The sequence below is a fragment of the Hevea brasiliensis genome, chromosome 12, assembly GCF_030052815.1.
Source record: "Hevea brasiliensis isolate MT/VB/25A 57/8 chromosome 12, ASM3005281v1, whole genome shotgun sequence".
Taxonomy (NCBI): Eukaryota; Viridiplantae; Streptophyta; class Magnoliopsida; order Malpighiales; family Euphorbiaceae; genus Hevea; species Hevea brasiliensis.
In genome coordinates, this window is record NC_079504.1 from 73,704,218 (window position 1) to 73,721,560 (window position 17,343).

Here is a 17,343-nt window from a genome sequence, read left to right on the forward strand (position 1 = left end):
AAATGCATATAATACAAGTTAAGTTCATATCTTATTAGTTGTTCTTTTCTACTCTAGTGATATGATGTGTTTGAAATACATTATTATTTTACATACATGACATTAGACTACTAATTCAATGTCAAACAGAAAAACTTGCAAGACCAACTACTTCAGTTTAAATTTATCCCATAGAAGGTTTCAACTGCCCTAAATTCAGCCTTTCATCAGAAAAATAAATATTAGAAACCCCACATCCATATAAACTTGTGAGAAACGCCTCAAAGGTAAGGGATTAGGCTTTGATAGCAAATTAGAAATTAAGCCTATCCTTAAGACTTAAGTGCTAAGATCAGAAGGGCTAGTAGATTATAAAGGGGACTAAAGATTTATAAGCAGGCGATATGAGATAAGAGGCCAAGCATAATTTATTTGTTTTATTATTATTATTATTATTATTATTATTATTATTATTATTATTTACACTGCAACTGCCCAACAACAGAGATTATATGATTGATTGGTTTCCAACTCTGCTACTTCGTTGTACAGAATCTTCATTTGTTTTATCAAAACTTATAGGCTAGTGGGTGCACCAAATCCTCTTTATGGTTAGACTAAGTAGTCCTATATTATAAATCTCTCTGTTGACTCTAAACCTATTTGCTACAGAAGTAAACAAAAAAAAAATAATAATAATAAATTTAAAAATTTCTGTCTTTTCCATCTTCATCTTAAGTATAAATAGCTAATGTTCCATTGATCATACCATAAAACTTCTTCAACCAAGGCTAAGACAACAATGGAGACACAAAACTCAAGTTTCAGAAGATTGCCCTTTTGCATATTTCTTGGCATTTTCATGCTCTTGGGTTTTCTAACTACTGCCTCTCAAGCTGAAACTCATTACCATGAGTTTGTTGTATGTATATGTATATCTTCTGCTTATTATGCGTTTGTGTGCTATCTTCTGTGTGATGAATTATTCTTTGCTTTCTTGTTTATTTAACTGAAATAGATTCAAGCCAAGCCAGTGAAGAGGCTGTGCAGAACCCATGACACAATTACAGTGAATGGACAATTCCCAGGACCAACATTGGAAGTGAGAGATGGAGATACTCTTGTGATCAAAGCAATTAATAATGCTCGATACAATATCACCCTTCACTGGTAATTATATATTTTAGATATATATTTGCAACAAAAATCGCATAATCATGTGTATATGTTAAATGTTTTCAATTAAGATAATTGTTGTGTACTATTATTTTATCAGGCATGGAGTAAGGCAACTTAGAAATCCATGGGCAGATGGTCCTGAATATGTGACTCAGTGTCCAATCCTACCAGGAAGGAGCTACACATACAGGTTCACTATTCAAAACCAAGAGGGGACCTTATGGTGGCATGCTCACAGTAAATGGCTTAGAGCCACTGTGTATGGAGCTCTCATAATCTATCCTAAATTGGGTTCTACATATCCATTCCCAATGCCCAAGAGAGAAATTCCAATTCTTCTTGGTAATGCATTTTTCATTTCCATCTAAACTAATAAGATTATCAAGTGACAAAGGGAAAACACTGATTATGATGATGATTGACAGGGGAGTGGTGGGACAGGAATCCTATGGATGTCCTGAAGCAGGCAACCTTCACAGGAGCAGCACCAAATGTTTCTGATGCTTATACCATCAACGGTCAACCTGGAGATCTCTACAGATGCTCCAGCAAAGGTTTTCCAGATCTGCTTGCTGTAATTCAGATTTCACTATCTGTATGTGGCCATGCGAATGATAGAAGCATAATCTCTTTTACTATGGCTTTGGCAATGCAGAAACTGTGAGATTCCCCGTGGATTCCGGTGAGACGATTCTCCTGAGAATCATCAACTCTGCTTTGAACCAAGAACTCTTCTTTGCGGTGGCTGATCACAGATTAACAGTGGTTTCTGTTGATGCTGCCTACACCAAGCCTTTTACAACCTCAGTGATCATGATAGCTCCAGGTCAGACAACTAATGTCCTCATCACAGCTGATCAAACCCCAGGTCGTTACTACATGGCTGCGCATGCCTATAACACAGCCCAGAATGCAGCATTTGATAATACCACCACAACAGCTATCTTGGAATACAAATATGCTCCTTGTAATGCCAAGAAAGGGAAGTCCTCACCACCACCGATCCTCCCCCAACTACCAGCATACAACGACACAAACACTGCAACTGCTTTCACTGCTCAACTAAGGAGTCCTTCCCAGGTGAAAGTGCCCACTCAGATTGATGAGAACCTTTTTTTCACAGTGGGATTAGGACTCATCAACTGCACCAACCCCAACAGCCCCCGTTGCCAGGGTCCAAATGGAACTCGATTTACTGCCAGTATCAACAATGTGTCCTTTGCACTCCCAAGACGAAACTCCTTAATGCAAGCTTACTACCAAGGTCAACCTGGCATCTTCACCACAGATTTTCCACCTGTTCCTCCTTTGCAATTTGATTACACAGGAAATGTGAGCCGAGGGCTATGGCAACCTGTTCCAGGAACTAAGCTTTACAAGCTCAAATATGGTTCCAAAGTACAACTTGTGTTTCAGGATACCAGTATTGTCACAACTGAGGACCACCCAATGCATCTCCATGGTTATCATTTCGCTGTTGTTGGGATGGGCTTTGGCAACTTCAACGCAGCAACAGATACGGCCAAGTTCAACCTCATTGACCCACCACTTAGGAACACCATTGGCACCCCTCCAGGGGGTTGGGTGGCCATCCGGTTCGTTGCTGATAATCCAGGTAACCCGCTGAAATTTATATTCCAACAAATATTCTACATCACTAATGCTGTACCTCTCATTCACTCACTCTGGTATGGAACAGGAATTTGGCTACTGCACTGTCACTTAGATTCCCATCTTAATTGGGGTTTGGCCATGTCCTTCCTGGTTGAGAACGGAGTTGGGCAGCTGCAATCCATACAACCCCCGCCGCTAGATCTACCCCAGTGTTAAGAGTGTCACCAACAAAGGATTACCAACAATTGATTCTACTCATTGAATATTATTATTTCCGAAGGCATTCCTTAGATGCAAGTATTTGTATACCTTAATCTTGATTCAAAGGATTTTATGTTTTCCTTCCTTTAATTTCCGCGGGTCATCCAAAGTCGACAGTGTTGCGTTAAGCAGTTAATTTGATATGTCTCCTGAATCCATGTATCGCATTTGGAATTATGAAACAATTTATCATTGTAATAAGTTGGAATATCTATACCTTTGTAGTTTTCTGTTGGTGACTCAGATTCTACAAAATTCCAGGAATCATCTAGTGTGTATGTACTTGAGGAATATCACCTGCAACTGAAGAAGTGCTAGCAAATGTTGCACTAGTGTCTAGGAACAGATGACTATTCATTTCGTTGGTTAACAAGACTGGAATTAAAGACTAATTAGATGTATGACCAAAACTGATTTTCATAGATCATTACAATCATAATATGAAAACTGGAAAGATATTTACTTATAATAAGCACAGCAACATGGAACATGCAGAAACAATGTTGGTCAACAAGTAATATACTGATTACTAAATAAATAAGCAAACAACTCTGGACAGCTACAAACCAGATGGATTTCACCAATTGGATTAAGATTAGTTTGCGGACAAATAATGGTCCAAATGCTTTTAATCACATGAAATTTTAACTGACTGATCCAGCCTAGTGCAGTAATTATAGGGTCAAGCTGTTTCTAAAAACTCATCAATTAGGCAACAAATTTCAGACAATGAGTATCATCATGTATGGTCTAGCAATGGACTGCACAAAAGCGCATCCCGCATGTAACACATGTATAATTGGAAGCAACTCCACAAACAGTGCAGAAATGCCAGCGGCGGGTGGATCTTGGATGTCCTAATGATGCCTTCAAATAGGATGGAACATACGGAGGCAAAGATTCCAAATTTGCCTGTTTTGTGGAATGAGTATTTTGACAAGCTAAATAGAAAATTTTTTGGGGCTTCCCTAGCATTCTCGAGCACTTTTGCTTTTGTGTGCTTCTTTTGTAGATATCCTGCAATAAGAGATCAAATATATTTTTGGGAAAGATAGGGAGGAAAAACATAAAAAATGTGACCAATATTGATTTTGACAAGGAATGCCTCTGAATCACCTCTAACCCATGGTTAAAAACTAAGAAGAAATTATAAAAGATGGAAAAGATTGATCTCTTCCCGTTAAAAAAATATCGATAATCAATAATGCAAAACCCAAGTCTGAAAGTTTAATCAAGCAGTCTATAACATTCTCAATTAACCATTTTGAAGAGAAGTGAAAGGGAGATTAAAAGAATAAATAAATAAATAATCAGAATGTAGCTTCTTGGACATTGATCATTCCAACGATAAAATCTACAGACGCAAATTATATAGACTAAATGAACAGTAAAAAAATTCTAACAAAAATTAAATGATTGAAATAAAAAATTCCACATCTCGTACTAAGAAAAACACTGAAGATTAAAGCTTAGATGTATCAATTCACAGAAAAATTCGAAAAGAAAATAGATTAAAAAAAAAAAAGATAGAATAAAATGGAGGAGACCATCATCATCATCATCATCATCATCGAGGGAAGCCTCCTTATCATCATAATTACTTTCCACCATTTCCATCCCCACATAATCGTTTTCGAAGGATTCAAGTCGAGCGATGGTTGCCTGAAAATTAACAGAAAATTGACAAAAAAGGATTAATTTTTTTTTTTTTTCACACCTGAGTTCGATTATCGCTGCTTGCGAGAGCAGCAGACATTCTCGGAGCAACCTGACGAGTTGGGCTTGACATTCGCCGAAACGACTTTGAAACATCGTCGTCCATGGTTGTAAACTAAAACTGGAATTAAAAAAAAAAAAAACAAAAAAAAAACAAAAAAAACAAAAAAAAAAAGAAAAACAAAGACCCTAAGAATTGGAGAAGAAAGAAAGAAAATACCTTTATTAATTGGCAAAAATCACTTAATCAAAAATTATAGAATTGAAGTAAATAATTTCAAGTGGTTGAAATAAGGGATTTTTTTCTTTGTTATGGCTGGTTGGCGGCAGCGGTGGGACTGCCCGAAACTGGATGCGTGGAGGAGGATGGGCTGAGCAAAATTCGGTTTAAACCGAATTATTCGAATTAAAAATTTCAATTCGATTTATTTAATAATTCCATTGATTCGATTTTATTTTTATAAAAATCAATTCAGTTTATTTTATTTTTTCTATTAACACAGATTAAAGGCTATCCATTTTAAATAATTTCAATCATCCAAACAAGTGTATATATGATACGAGAATATGCCAGCTAAAATTGTTGAAGTAGTCAGGACACGTGCCATGCTTTACTTGGGTTTAGGAAAGATGGTTACGAGTCTTTATTTTGAGCTGGCTATATGAGTTATGGTTGTAATCCAGATTTTCATCTTGAATGATATTGTGAATTGTGTTCTTCTCCCTCATGAATTCTCTCTATTTTCTCTGTGTGTTCTGTTTCTGTAAAAATCCATAACAATGGTATCAGAGCAAATGACCCTCGGCCATGGATTTTGCTGCTGCTATTCTTCCTTTCCGTTTCCTCTTTTCTCGAACCTAGGGTTCTTCTAAATTCTCCTCTATTCTTTCTGATCTTTTCATTCCTTTCTCTTCTTGCCTATTCTTCTTTCTTGGTCATTCTCATTCTCCTCTCTCAATCTGTTTTTCTTTCCGTCTTTTCTTGGTTACAAACAGAGCTGCTAGATCCTTAGCCAGGATGGAAGATATGAAATCACAAGATTTTCTACAAAAATTCACTGTCATGATGCAAGAATTAGAACAACGACAGGAGGTTTTGCAAAAGGAAGCAGAGCAACGACATCAAGAAGCTTTGGAAGAAATTAAAGCGTTGCTTACTGGTATAAGTTTTCGCAATATGAATATCGTCAATAATATAACTCAAGGTGAATTCACAAAAGCAAGGGAAGATCCATTAGAGGATTTAAAGAATTTGAAACAAGAATTTACCTTGCAAGATTATTGGAATTCCTTAAACCAGTTGTATTCAAAAGCTAGAATTCAAGAAGAGAAAGCATTGAATTTTTTCCTCTCTGGACTGGTTGATGAATTGCAATTGGTAGTGAAGATGTTTAAGCCAAGGACACTTTCAGAGGCTTATTCACTGGCTAGGTTGCAAGAGGTAACTGTGGCAACAATCAAGAATAATGTCAATCCAGATACTAAACCCACAATCTTTGTTACTGCTTCATTCCCTCCTTCCACTCCATCCAATCTCCAATCTAATTTTCCTAAGCTCTCGGTTTCTGCAGACAAATTTGATCTTTTGCCAATACCCATCATTCAGTTACCAAAACTACCTGGTGTACCTCCAAGAAATCCAAAATTGGAGCATCATGAAAATTTCAAAGGTGAGAAGAGTATCAATGGAAGTTCTCTTCCTAAATCTGTTAAGGTTTATGAAGGTAAAGCATATGTTCTTGTTACTAAAAAAACTGACCAGCACAAAAAGAGAGTTGGTGGGAAAAAAACAGTACATGAACTATGGGAATTATGGTGAGTTTGATTTGGGTGCTCATGAAAAATACAGGAATTATGAGAACTGTGTTGACTTTGATTTGAGTGACCATGATTACATCACCCTTAAAGAAGATGAGTTTGAGAGATGGAAAAGGCAGAGGAAGAAATTTTATGGGCGCGTGAATTTGCTGTATAAAAAATATATAAAAGCTATAAAAACATTTCAATTATGGATCATATTGGTTTATTCAAGAATCTCAACATGCCTGTTCTCAAGCATTAATAATGCTGCAAATCTGCTCCTCATTCATTGAAGATTTTTTTTTCCCCAGTTGATGCTTCCTAGAAATGTGCAGATGAGTTGAGAGCTCAGTTTCCTGCATTCCTTGAGGACAAGGAATCTGAAGGGGGAAGTATTGATACGAGAATATGCCAGCTAAAATTGTTGAAGTAGTCAGGACACGTGCCATGCTTTACTTGGGTTTAGGAAAGATGGTTACGAGTCTTTATTTTGAGCTGGCTATATGAGCTATGGTTGTAATCCAGATTTTCATCTTGAATGATATTGTGAATTGTGTTCTTCTCCCTCATGAATTCTCTCTATTTTCTCTGTGTGTTCTGTTTCTGTAAAAATCCATAACAATATAAATGTGATATTTTCACCCTCCTCGCTTCTTAAATACTTTAGCCATTTAATAGGCCTCTCTTCTTCTTCTTCTTCTTCTTCTTCTTCTTCTTCTTCTTCTTCTTCTTCTCATTTTTTTTTTTAAATTTATTCCCCTTAACCGACTGCAGTAATAGAGACTCAATCAAGCACATCAAGCCTCCTCATCTTCGAACTATCTCATCTGCATCCACCTAATGACCCTTGATCTTGATGCAGAAGCTCGCTATCACTATCATAAAAAATTCAAGTTTAAAACCCCATATATCCACTTTTAGATGGTGCTGCTACCAAAAAGAGACGGTGAGCAGGCTTGTCTCCAGTTGAGCCTCGCCATCGCCTACATCCTCCAGTCGAGACTCTTTCACCTCCGGTCGTCTTCACGCCGAGTCTAGCTTCGCCCTTGCTGGCTCACCGTTTGGAAGTGAGTTGGGATTGAGTATTTGGGTTTATAATTGGTTTGTGATTTTTTATTTTTAATTTGTCTTTGAGTTGTTTTTTATTCATTTTTTCTTATGTGTTTTTCATTTCTTTTATGAATTGTGAGGTTTGAACTTTGGCCACAGTGGGTATGAATTCTCTGTGAATGTTTTAACTTTAGCCATGTTGGGCATGAATTTTAGGTTTGGATTTTATCTATATTTTTCTCTTTGTTTTTCATTATGAATTCTCTGTAAAATTTTGAAATTTGAGATTCTGACAGGGAATGCATCAGAGGAACCGATTCACTTGATCGAATAAAATTGATTTATTTTGATTTGATTTAATATTTTAAAATTAATTTCAGTTAAATTTATACTTATTTTATTTTAATTTAATTTGATTCAAAATTAAAATGGCCGTTTGCACCCTATTAGCTAGAGGAATGAAAGGAGGAGAATTGCTGGTCAAAGAGTCAATATGACGTCCTTTGAACCGTCTAGACATGGCTGATAGGAAGAGGACAGTGCTCTAGAGAAAAAATTAAATAAAAATGAAAAGGGTAAGACTAAGTTGTGTATCAATAGATTCCATTAAAAAATTCTTAAAATTGAAATAATCCAAACTAATTAGAAAAGAAAGCCAAATCAAGTTGGTTCAACTTATATATATATACATATAATTTAAGGAAAATATAATATCCTAGCCAAATTATGAGCTATCATATTCACTGGCCTCTTAATCCAATGAAGGGATAAAATAACACCTTATTACAAAAGGGCTTTACACTTAGAAACAATGATTCCACCGTTTGATTTGTCTTCAACTGCAAAGAGCATAACAGTATAGTCTTCAGCATAACATCTCCATGCCGTCCTTGCAGGATTTATGTAAAAGCCTCTTGAAAAGCTAGAACTTCTTCGACATGGGGGAAGAAATCAGTGAGATGCCCTAGGTAGCCTGACATCACTAAACCATTAGAGTTTTGAAGGACTGCCCCAAAACTTATGCGACCAGCCTGGGTGGAGATGGATGTATCAATGTTGCATTCAAATGTACTAACTAGTTATTTACTCCAGGAAGTCTCACATCCCGGGTTGAGTGAGACAACATTACTAATCACAATAAATACTGTTCAATTTACTTTTCAAGTTAGCCGTGATATGTTATGTTATTCTTAATTGACTCATTTCCCCTAATTATTCAAGTTGTTCAACTCTTTAGTTTGATCCTACTAAAATTTTTACAAAATTTCCATTTTAAAAAATTTGACTTAAACAACATGTGGAATAGACTTTCAGAGTAGCTTTCTTATTTTTAACGTCAAGCATAATGTAGAAAATATTTCCATGAAGTATATTTGTTACATAGACACAAAATGAAGGGCAAAGATATGGTTAAGTTCTATTAATAAGCGTGGGAGATAATTTTTACTATTTGAAAATAGTTTATGTAACATTCTCACTGTACGTAATCCGTACATTCTGCTGCTCCGGTGACCTAATGTCTGTCCGGACAAGTCAGGATGTCTGGAAGTACATTTCAGTGATAATAAACAGACATATAATGATGAAATAAATAAAAAGAAAATACAAGAAAAATTAAAAAAAAGAGAGAAAATAAAGCTAGGTTAAACGATTTAGCACCGTAGCGATGGGCGACCGCACCGGGAAGTTACGGCAAAGGTAATTGTTAACCCCAGGACCGCGGGGAACCCTCGAATTAAATTTTGGGACATAATTAAAGGTTTATTGAAATGTAATTGACAAAAATATCAAAGAAAAATTAATAAATTAGTATAAAGAAAAACGAAAAATTGAGAAACAGATAAAAATCGGTGTTACCAATGTAACACCCCTAATTGTATAGCCTGGTATATTTCACTGTTCCGGTGACCGGTGTCGGTCCAGACAATTAAGGGATTAGAACCACACTTAAGTCAACTAGAGAAGCCATAAACACAAATAATTAGTAATGTTCAATTAGTTAAGTATAAATAAGAAAAATAGAACATAAGAAGTTAAACGAGCCGAGAGTCACAGCGATGGGTGAACTCCTCGGGAACGACTGCGAAGTCATTTTAAACTCAAATTTCGAACCGTAAAATGTGACGCCGCGGTCCTTAGGATCCTTATGAACACAGTGGAAAAGAGAAAATTACGAAAAAGTACTATTAAGCCAGTCAAATAATTAGGTCAGGGAGCCGGAAGAAATATAGAATTATTTGCAAACCGGGATGAACCGGCGAGGGGCAATTTGGTCAATTGACCCCGAGAGCTGCCTCCTGACCTAACTGTCAAATAAAATCGGAGAAAAGAAAATTTTAGAATCCAGAATTAAATTAAAGAACTAATAGAAAAATAGAAAAAAAAAGAGAAAAATGAAAAAGTAAAAAGATGATGACATCATGCATGACCTCATGCATGATGTCATAAAATAAATTAATTAAGTTAATTATTAATTTAGATTTTTGTGGTCTTCCATAAGTTAAATTAGAGAAAAGAAAAGAAAGAAAAAAAAAAAAACAAAAAGTCATCTTCATCTTCTCCCAAAAACGTCACTCTCTTCTCTCCCTCACAAAACCACCATGAAAGCTCTATTGTGAGCTTGAAGAACTAAAAATCCCACCACAAAAAAATAGTCTACCATATAGAAGACTTGTTTGGGCAACTAGAAAACAAGATCTAAGGGAAAGAAAGAAAAGAAAACTTGAAGAGAAGGGAGAAGAAAAATCTGTACACAAGGTTAGTAAACTAAACTTGATTTGTTAGTTGATTTAGTTATGTTCATAGCTTAATTAACCTAGAAATATACTTGAAATGAAAAGAAAATATCTCTAGAAGACCAAAAGAAAATTCGTCCAACTTATGTAGGGGTGAGAATTGCATGAGTTTGATTGGATAAAATATGTTAGAAAGCTTGAATGGGTTGAGGAATTGTGTTTGTATGGTTGGAATTAGTATAATGTAACAAATTAAGTGAGTTAGGGTTGTGGGACTTAGGGTTTTGAAGCAAAAATTTGAAGAAGTGAGTAAATTGTGTGTTTGACCTATTGGGAAGTGAAAAATGGTCAATTGTGACCAAATGAGTTGTGTTTGAATTGTTGGAATGGAAGCCAAATTCGGAGGTTGTATGGTCATGCTGCTGGCAGCATGACCAAGTCAACTTTGAATGACCAAAATTGAAATTTTACAAGTCTAATTGATATGGTACCAATTGGGGATGAAAATAGACATAAAATTACACAATTTTCATTTAGGAACCATGCCCAAAAAGTGACCAAAAACTAGTGAACAAATTGACCAAAGTTGAGTAAGAGCAGTCTGCCACTGTACAAACTGACCAAATGAACAGTATTTGTTTATTTGGTCATAACTCGAGCTAGGCAGGTCAAATTGACCTAAAATTTTACCAGTGATTAGATGAGATATAGACCTAAAACTTTTATGAAGAGCACAAGTCCAAATTGTCACACCCTACTCCTCTGTAAGATGTAACATGATCCCGTAGTACACCTAATGAATTACCGTACTTCGCCTACCGATAACCCATTAGATATACTACAAGGGATTTTAAAACAATTTCGTGCAATTTAAATCATCGATTAAAATCTGGTGTTATAAATTTTGTTTTCAAAATTTCGGCAAAGTGCCGGCTGTATTTTGAGAAAACAGTTCTTCAATCCTGCAAAAGAAAAATGCTCCCAATATGTTTTCTCAAATACAACTTCAGTAACTTCAATTCAATTCACAATTCAATTCTCAATACACAATCAATTCATTTTCAAACTAATCCCATCATAAAGAAATATCTCATTCATTTCAAGACTCAAAATTTATATTACAAACTATTCAGATAATTGAAATTCCAAATTTACATTTACAATAATTTACATTTGATTACATACCAAAATATTTTACAAGAGTTTTATATACAACTGCTCAAATAATTTACATACATATTATTACATGCTTACATCAAAACCTATGTACATGGGTATACCTATGATATACCTGGAGCTTATCCGAATATATCTTCAATGAAATTTACTTACTGCTCTATGCTCTTCTTACCTGCGACAGCATACAAAGCTATCGCTGAGTGGTGAACTCAGTGGTGCACAACTATAATTTAAAACATAGTACAATATACATTGACAAATTTTACAGTAAATAATTTGAGAATCTGAATACTGATCAAATTTCACAACTCAAAATACTCATTGCCAATAATGTAAATCATTTGTATAAATGACTTGGAGCACAAAATTCAATTTATCATATCTTGACTATCCATTTAAGTAATTCCAACAAAATTAATTATACATAAACCATAATTAAAATCACCATTCCTTACCATTCAAAAGCCATTCTGTATCTCAAAAATCATTATGTATCTCAAATATCATATTGTATCTCAAAAGTCATTATGTATCTCAAAAATCATTATGTATCTCAAAAATCAATATGTATCTCAAAAATTAATCTTTATCTCACTAACTATGCAAGACTAATCCGAAAGGGCCATATTCGATGTGATTCTAACTCCCTATGGTCGGGAGGTCGAATCGATTCTAACTCCTATGGTCGGGAGGTCGAATCATCGTGCAGTACCATCACAATAATGAATCTTCCGCAAGGGCCATAACGATAAAATAAACTTAGATCTAACCTCAAATCAGAGAAAAATCTAAGCCTGTGCACGTACCATGGTAATCAAAACACAACTAACTCCATTGTCTTCTCAACAAATGAGAGAGACGGGTAATAACCTAGTCAAGCATCTATAGTGAGATATAAAACAATATCACAATCCTTTTAGTGAGCATAAATCACAATATAATTCGATTCAAAGTCAATTCCAATATCCAATAATTTTTATGCTCAACACAAATCAAATCATAAATTTGCATTTTCCCATGAAAATTACCATCACAATTCAAAACATGTTCTATCACAATTTTCCAAAACATAATTTATTCAATCCATAACAATGCTTAATACTTGTGGAGATACCATTTCACAAAGCTAAATTCATACATACTATAACAATTTTCATTAATCATTGAATTAAATCCAATGCTTGTTAAAGATAATACATAAGAAAATATGTCATTTAATCATATGAAATATTCAAATAAAATCAGTTAAAAACTAGTTGTGCACAAACCTCTGATGACTGTCTCCCTGATCTGGACTCAGTGTTTCCTTCCCTTTTGCTGAGTCCTTGTTAACTGAGAAACACAATTTGAAGTGTTTCAGATTAAATTAAACTGTCTCTATCGATGGTGTTTGGTAAATAATGCATCAACTCAATTATTCACTTAATCACCTAATATACCAACCCTCGCTATGCTTTTAGGTAAATTAGGTTTTAGTGTCGTTAATATGTCACATTTGATAGGGTTTTAGGTTTGGTATGTTTTACCAAAGTCATTTCCTTGCTTAGTGCATTTTAATGCAAATTCTTTGGATTCCGAACACCGGTTTGACCTAGCCGGACGATCTAGTTCCCTCGGTTTTCGGGTCTCGGTCAAAACTACAAACTTGTAGATCTAGGTCTTATTGCACGCGGGGCAAAATTTCAGGTCAATCCGAGTTAAGTAGACCAAGTTATGGTCATTATACTATTGCTGGTCAAATGGTACCATTTTAGGTCAATTTTAGGTCAATTTGGTCAACTCTGGTTCGGCCAATTTTGGACCTGAACTTGTGCAAGCTGTTTGACTTGCTTATGGTCATTTCTGGGCTTTGGTGTCTTCATAAGACTTGTAGGTATGGGTCTTAACTATTCATGGTTAAAATTTCAGGTCAATTGGACCTGTTTTGAGTGAGTTATGGCCTAAATACTCACTGCTGCCCAAATGGTCAGTTTTTAGGTCTCAAGTGTACCTAATCCGAATTGGTCATTTTCTTAGGTCACCTTGCAAGCAGAATTTTGGTATGGTTTCTCAATGAAAGTTGGCACATTTTGTGCCTAGTTTCACCTCAAATTGGTCTCATACCAATTGAGGTTACACTTTTAAGGTTATAGGCTAAAATATACACTGCCCTTGATTACTTTGCTTAACACACATCAACTACACACATTTACTTTGCAATTTGTTTACTTCCCTACCAATCTGTTTTGGTACATTAACCACAGTATAATCTACTTTACATTAACATTATTTTGGGCAGATTACCATTACCCTCAACACACCAAATATAATTCACATTTACAATATCTCAATACCATTACATACACACCTAAACACCACTGATTCTCACATACACTTTACACAATAATTTCATACACATATCCTTCATTCCTTAATGCCACAATTCTGCCAACACTCCCATGAATATACACATTTATTCAAGTGTCCCCAAGGCTGCCAAAATTTGTCCTTCAACATCAAATTGCTCTACAATCCATCAATTCTCATCCAAGTGCCAAAATCACCATATATATGTGAAACAATTCATTAGGATATTAATTTACCATGATCAACATTATTTCTCATCAATTATATGCATAATAAATCATCAAATGTGTGACCCCATGGCTGTCCAAAAATGGCTATCTCAATAACTATTTAAACTTCAAAATTTCCTTTACAAAACTAACACCCATAACATAAACATAAAGTTTAACAAGGAAATTCTCAAAATGTAAACTTACCTTTGTTTGTAACTTGCTAAACCTTCACCAAACTTCTCAAAATTGGTATCAATATCTTCCTTGTGATGTGTAGACCATTTTTTGTGAAGGAACTTAAAGGATTGGAGTTGAAATGGAGAGTTAAGAAAGCTTGCATGAAAAATGGCTATGGAGTTTCCTCTCACCTCATTCACGGCAATGTTGAATGCAAATGAGGAAGATGAATTATTCAGCTGCATTTTAAGTGTACACATGTCCCACTATGTGTTTAATTAATTCCCTTAGTGGTCCACTAAAAAATTAAATCATTTTATAAGTTAAACTTTCACTTAATCCCACATTAACCCATGATTTTAGCTATTTACTTTAGGTACCACCAAATTAATTTTTCATTTCATTTTCTAAGTGTAATATTATTTATTTTTAATGGACATTTAGGTCAAAAGACAATTCGGGATGTCAAATGACCATCATGCCCTGCTCGTTACGTTCGATTTTTCTGGTGACAGGGTTTTGTCTGTTTTCCGATTTCTCACTTTTCTTTGTACTATTTATTTAATTTTTCTTTGATATTTCTAATGAGATTTATTCTTCAACAAGGGTCTATTTATGTCCTAAAAATGTTTTCCAGGGTTTCCCGCAGTCCAGGGCTAGTCAACGGTCCACGCCGTGACTTCCCGGTGCGGTCACCCATCGCTAGGTTTCCCGGCTCGTTTAACTTGATCACATTTCTTTGCTATTATTTTTTTTTTTTTCTTGTATTTTCTTTTCTTGTATTTCATTATTTTATGTCTCCTCCCTCGTGTCAAAGTGTAGTTCTAGGCATCCTAGCTGTCCGGACAGCACTGGTCACCGGAACAGCAGAACGCACTACCGAACTTTGGGGTGTTACAATTCTCCCCCCCTTAAATAAATTTCGTCTCGAAATTTTACCTGGCATTAGTCTCACGAACATTTGTGGGTGCTGTCTCCTCATATCCTCTTCACGTTTCCAAGTAGCTTCTGGCCTAAATGATGGTTCCACAAAGACTTTAACGGTGTATCTGTTTGTTCCTCAGCTGCTTCACCTCATAAGCCAGAATTTTTATGGGTTCTTCCTCATATGAGAGGTCTGGATTTACTTCAATCTCTTCAACTGACAGTACATGAGATGGGTCTGATCTGTACCTCCTTAACATGGACACATAGAAGACACTGTGTATCCTTACTAATTCTAGAGGTAATGCTAACCGATATGCCAGAGGACCCACTCTTTCCAGAACTTCATATGGTCCGATGAAACGAGGACTCAGTTTCCCCTTTCTGCCAAATCTCATAATCCTCTTCCAAGGAGAAACTTTGAGGAATACCTTATCACCCACTGCATATTCAATATTTCTTCTCTTCAGATCAACATAGGACTTCTGGCGGTCTGATGCAGCCTTGAGCCTATCTCTGATCAATCTGATCTTTTCCTCTGTCTGCTGGACAATTTTTGGCCCAATCATCTTCCTTTCACCTACTTCATCCCAACATAAGGGAGTTCTGCACTTCCTGCCATACAAAGCTTCATATGGAGGCATCCCTATGCTTGATTGGTAGCTGTTGTTATAAGCAAACTCAATCAAAGGCAAGTGTGTATCCCAACTACCTTCAAACTCAATCACACAAGCCCGTAGCATATCCTCCAATATCTGAATAACTCTTTCAGGTTGGCCATCTGTCTGTGGGTGGAATGCTGTGCTGAAGTTCAATCTAGTTCCTAGGGCTCTCTGAAGACTACCCCAGAATCTAGAAGTGAACCTAGGATCTCTGTCAGAACCTAGGATCTCTGTCAGACACAATTGATACTGGCACTCCATGCAATTTTACAATTTTATATATGTACAATTTGGCCAATCTTTTAAGGCTATAGTCCATCCGGACTGGCAAAAAGTGAGCAGACTTGGTTAGTCTATCAACTATAATATACTGTATCATGACTATTCTATGTCCTCGGAAATCTCGTCACAAAATCCATAGTTATCTATTCCCTTACAATGTTTCATAGGGTGCCACTTGTATGCTAGCTTGACACTTATTAATGTATACGAATTCTGTTAGTGGAATGTATCTGTCCCATCTCCCCACGGATTCAATGACACAAGTTCTCAATATATTCTCGAGGGCTTATTACATTTTACAGGTTATTTTTATCATTTCATTTCATTATTTATAGAAACTCAACAATTTTCAAAATTTACCTGAATCACTTGTTTCGACTGTCCATCCGTCTGAGGATGATAAGTCGTACTGATATCTCTAAGCTTATAGCAATTACTGTGGTACAGGTAATTCACACTAATGTAACTGAGTCACTGACTCTAGCTACCTTACAAGTGTAGTCGTTTGATAGGCTAGTTCTGAAGTTTTAAATTTCTGACTAAAATTTCCACATTTATTTCCAGTAATAGTACTTTATTTGGGTGGAACTGTATCAATTTATAGATTACTTACAAATATTCTTAATTTATTATACCACAAGGAAGCACGTAGCTCTACACAATAATCCCGTGTCGATACTGTAATCTGTAGCTTACAATACAAACATTGAGAACATTATATAGTCACTATGTTATAACCTCATGGACTAGGTTTCCTAACATCTTATCTTTCTCGAATCCACTAATATCCCAAACCGATTCTGATTACAATTTCCTTTGACAATTACTAACAGTAACATCTTTGTCCTCATCTAGAGCAATTCTATTACTGTAACTTACTTTTAGGTCCTCTTGCCTTACATTAAGTAGGCTTGCCAATTAGCCTTATAATTTATGGTATGTTAGAAAATACTTTTAACTAACAATTCTTCCAAAATTAATGTCAATCATACTTGTTATTACAATTATTATCCTAAAAGACTAGTCACTAATACATCAAAATTCATTCCCATGTAAAGGAATAACAACAGAACATATAGTTCTGACACTAACACACAACTAAGTAGTGCTGGGATCAAATAATAACTAATTGTTTCTTTCAAAATTTAAGAACTTACCACAGCCTACATCCAAGTTTCTGCTCTTTCTCCTTGGCGCACTGATGGACGCTCGTGGTGCACTACCATA

The 17,343-nt window shown here is 35.5% G+C and overlaps 2 protein-coding genes and 1 long non-coding RNA gene across 3 annotated transcripts; 2 read left to right on the forward strand and 1 right to left on the reverse strand.

Moving 5' to 3' along the window:
• Window positions 1–743: 743 nt before the first annotated feature.
• Window positions 744–3,297, forward strand: LOC110667108 (laccase-3). Its single transcript, XM_021827835.2, has 6 exons — window positions 744–901; window positions 998–1,149; window positions 1,256–1,500; window positions 1,584–1,712; window positions 1,814–2,773; window positions 2,858–3,297. Exons 1-6 carry the CDS (start codon window positions 782–784, stop codon window positions 2,986–2,988), a joined length of 1,737 nt encoding a protein of 578 aa, XP_021683527.1. The 5' UTR covers window positions 744–781; the 3' UTR covers window positions 2,989–3,297.
• Window positions 3,298–4,295: 998 nt separating this feature from the next.
• On the reverse strand, window positions 4,296–5,425 carry LOC110667109 (uncharacterized). Its single transcript, XR_002497250.2, has 2 exons — window positions 4,970–5,425; window positions 4,296–4,695 (listed from the first exon to the last, which is right to left on the reverse strand). It is a non-coding gene; the product is annotated as an uncharacterized LOC110667109 (long non-coding RNA).
• A 20-nt stretch (window positions 5,426–5,445) lies between these two features.
• LOC131171457 (uncharacterized) lies at window positions 5,446–8,835 on the forward strand. Its single transcript, XM_058131588.1, has 2 exons — window positions 5,446–7,616; window positions 8,496–8,835. The coding sequence occupies exon 1, from the start codon at window positions 5,768–5,770 to the stop codon at window positions 6,566–6,568; it is 801 nt and encodes a 266-aa protein (XP_057987571.1). The 5' UTR covers window positions 5,446–5,767; the 3' UTR covers window positions 6,569–7,616; window positions 8,496–8,835.
• Window positions 8,836–17,343: the final 8,508 nt, after the last annotated feature.

What these genes read in the sequence shown, in the direction of transcription:
- LOC110667108 (XM_021827835.2), top strand. Translation starts at nt 782, where the DNA reads ATGGAGACACAAAACTCAAGTTTCAGAAGATTGCCCTTTTGCATATTT. An exon ending in TACAATATCACCCTTCACTG is followed by an intron (nt 1,150 to 1,255) that starts GTAATTATATAT and finishes TTATTTTATCAG; the next exon opens with GCATGGAGTAAGGCAACTTA. An exon ending in GTTCGTTGCTGATAATCCAG is followed by an intron (nt 2,774 to 2,857) that starts GTAACCCGCTGA and finishes GGTATGGAACAG; the next exon opens with GAATTTGGCTACTGCACTGT.
- LOC131171457 (XM_058131588.1), top strand. Translation starts at nt 5,768, where the DNA reads ATGGAAGATATGAAATCACAAGATTTTCTACAAAAATTCACTGTCATG.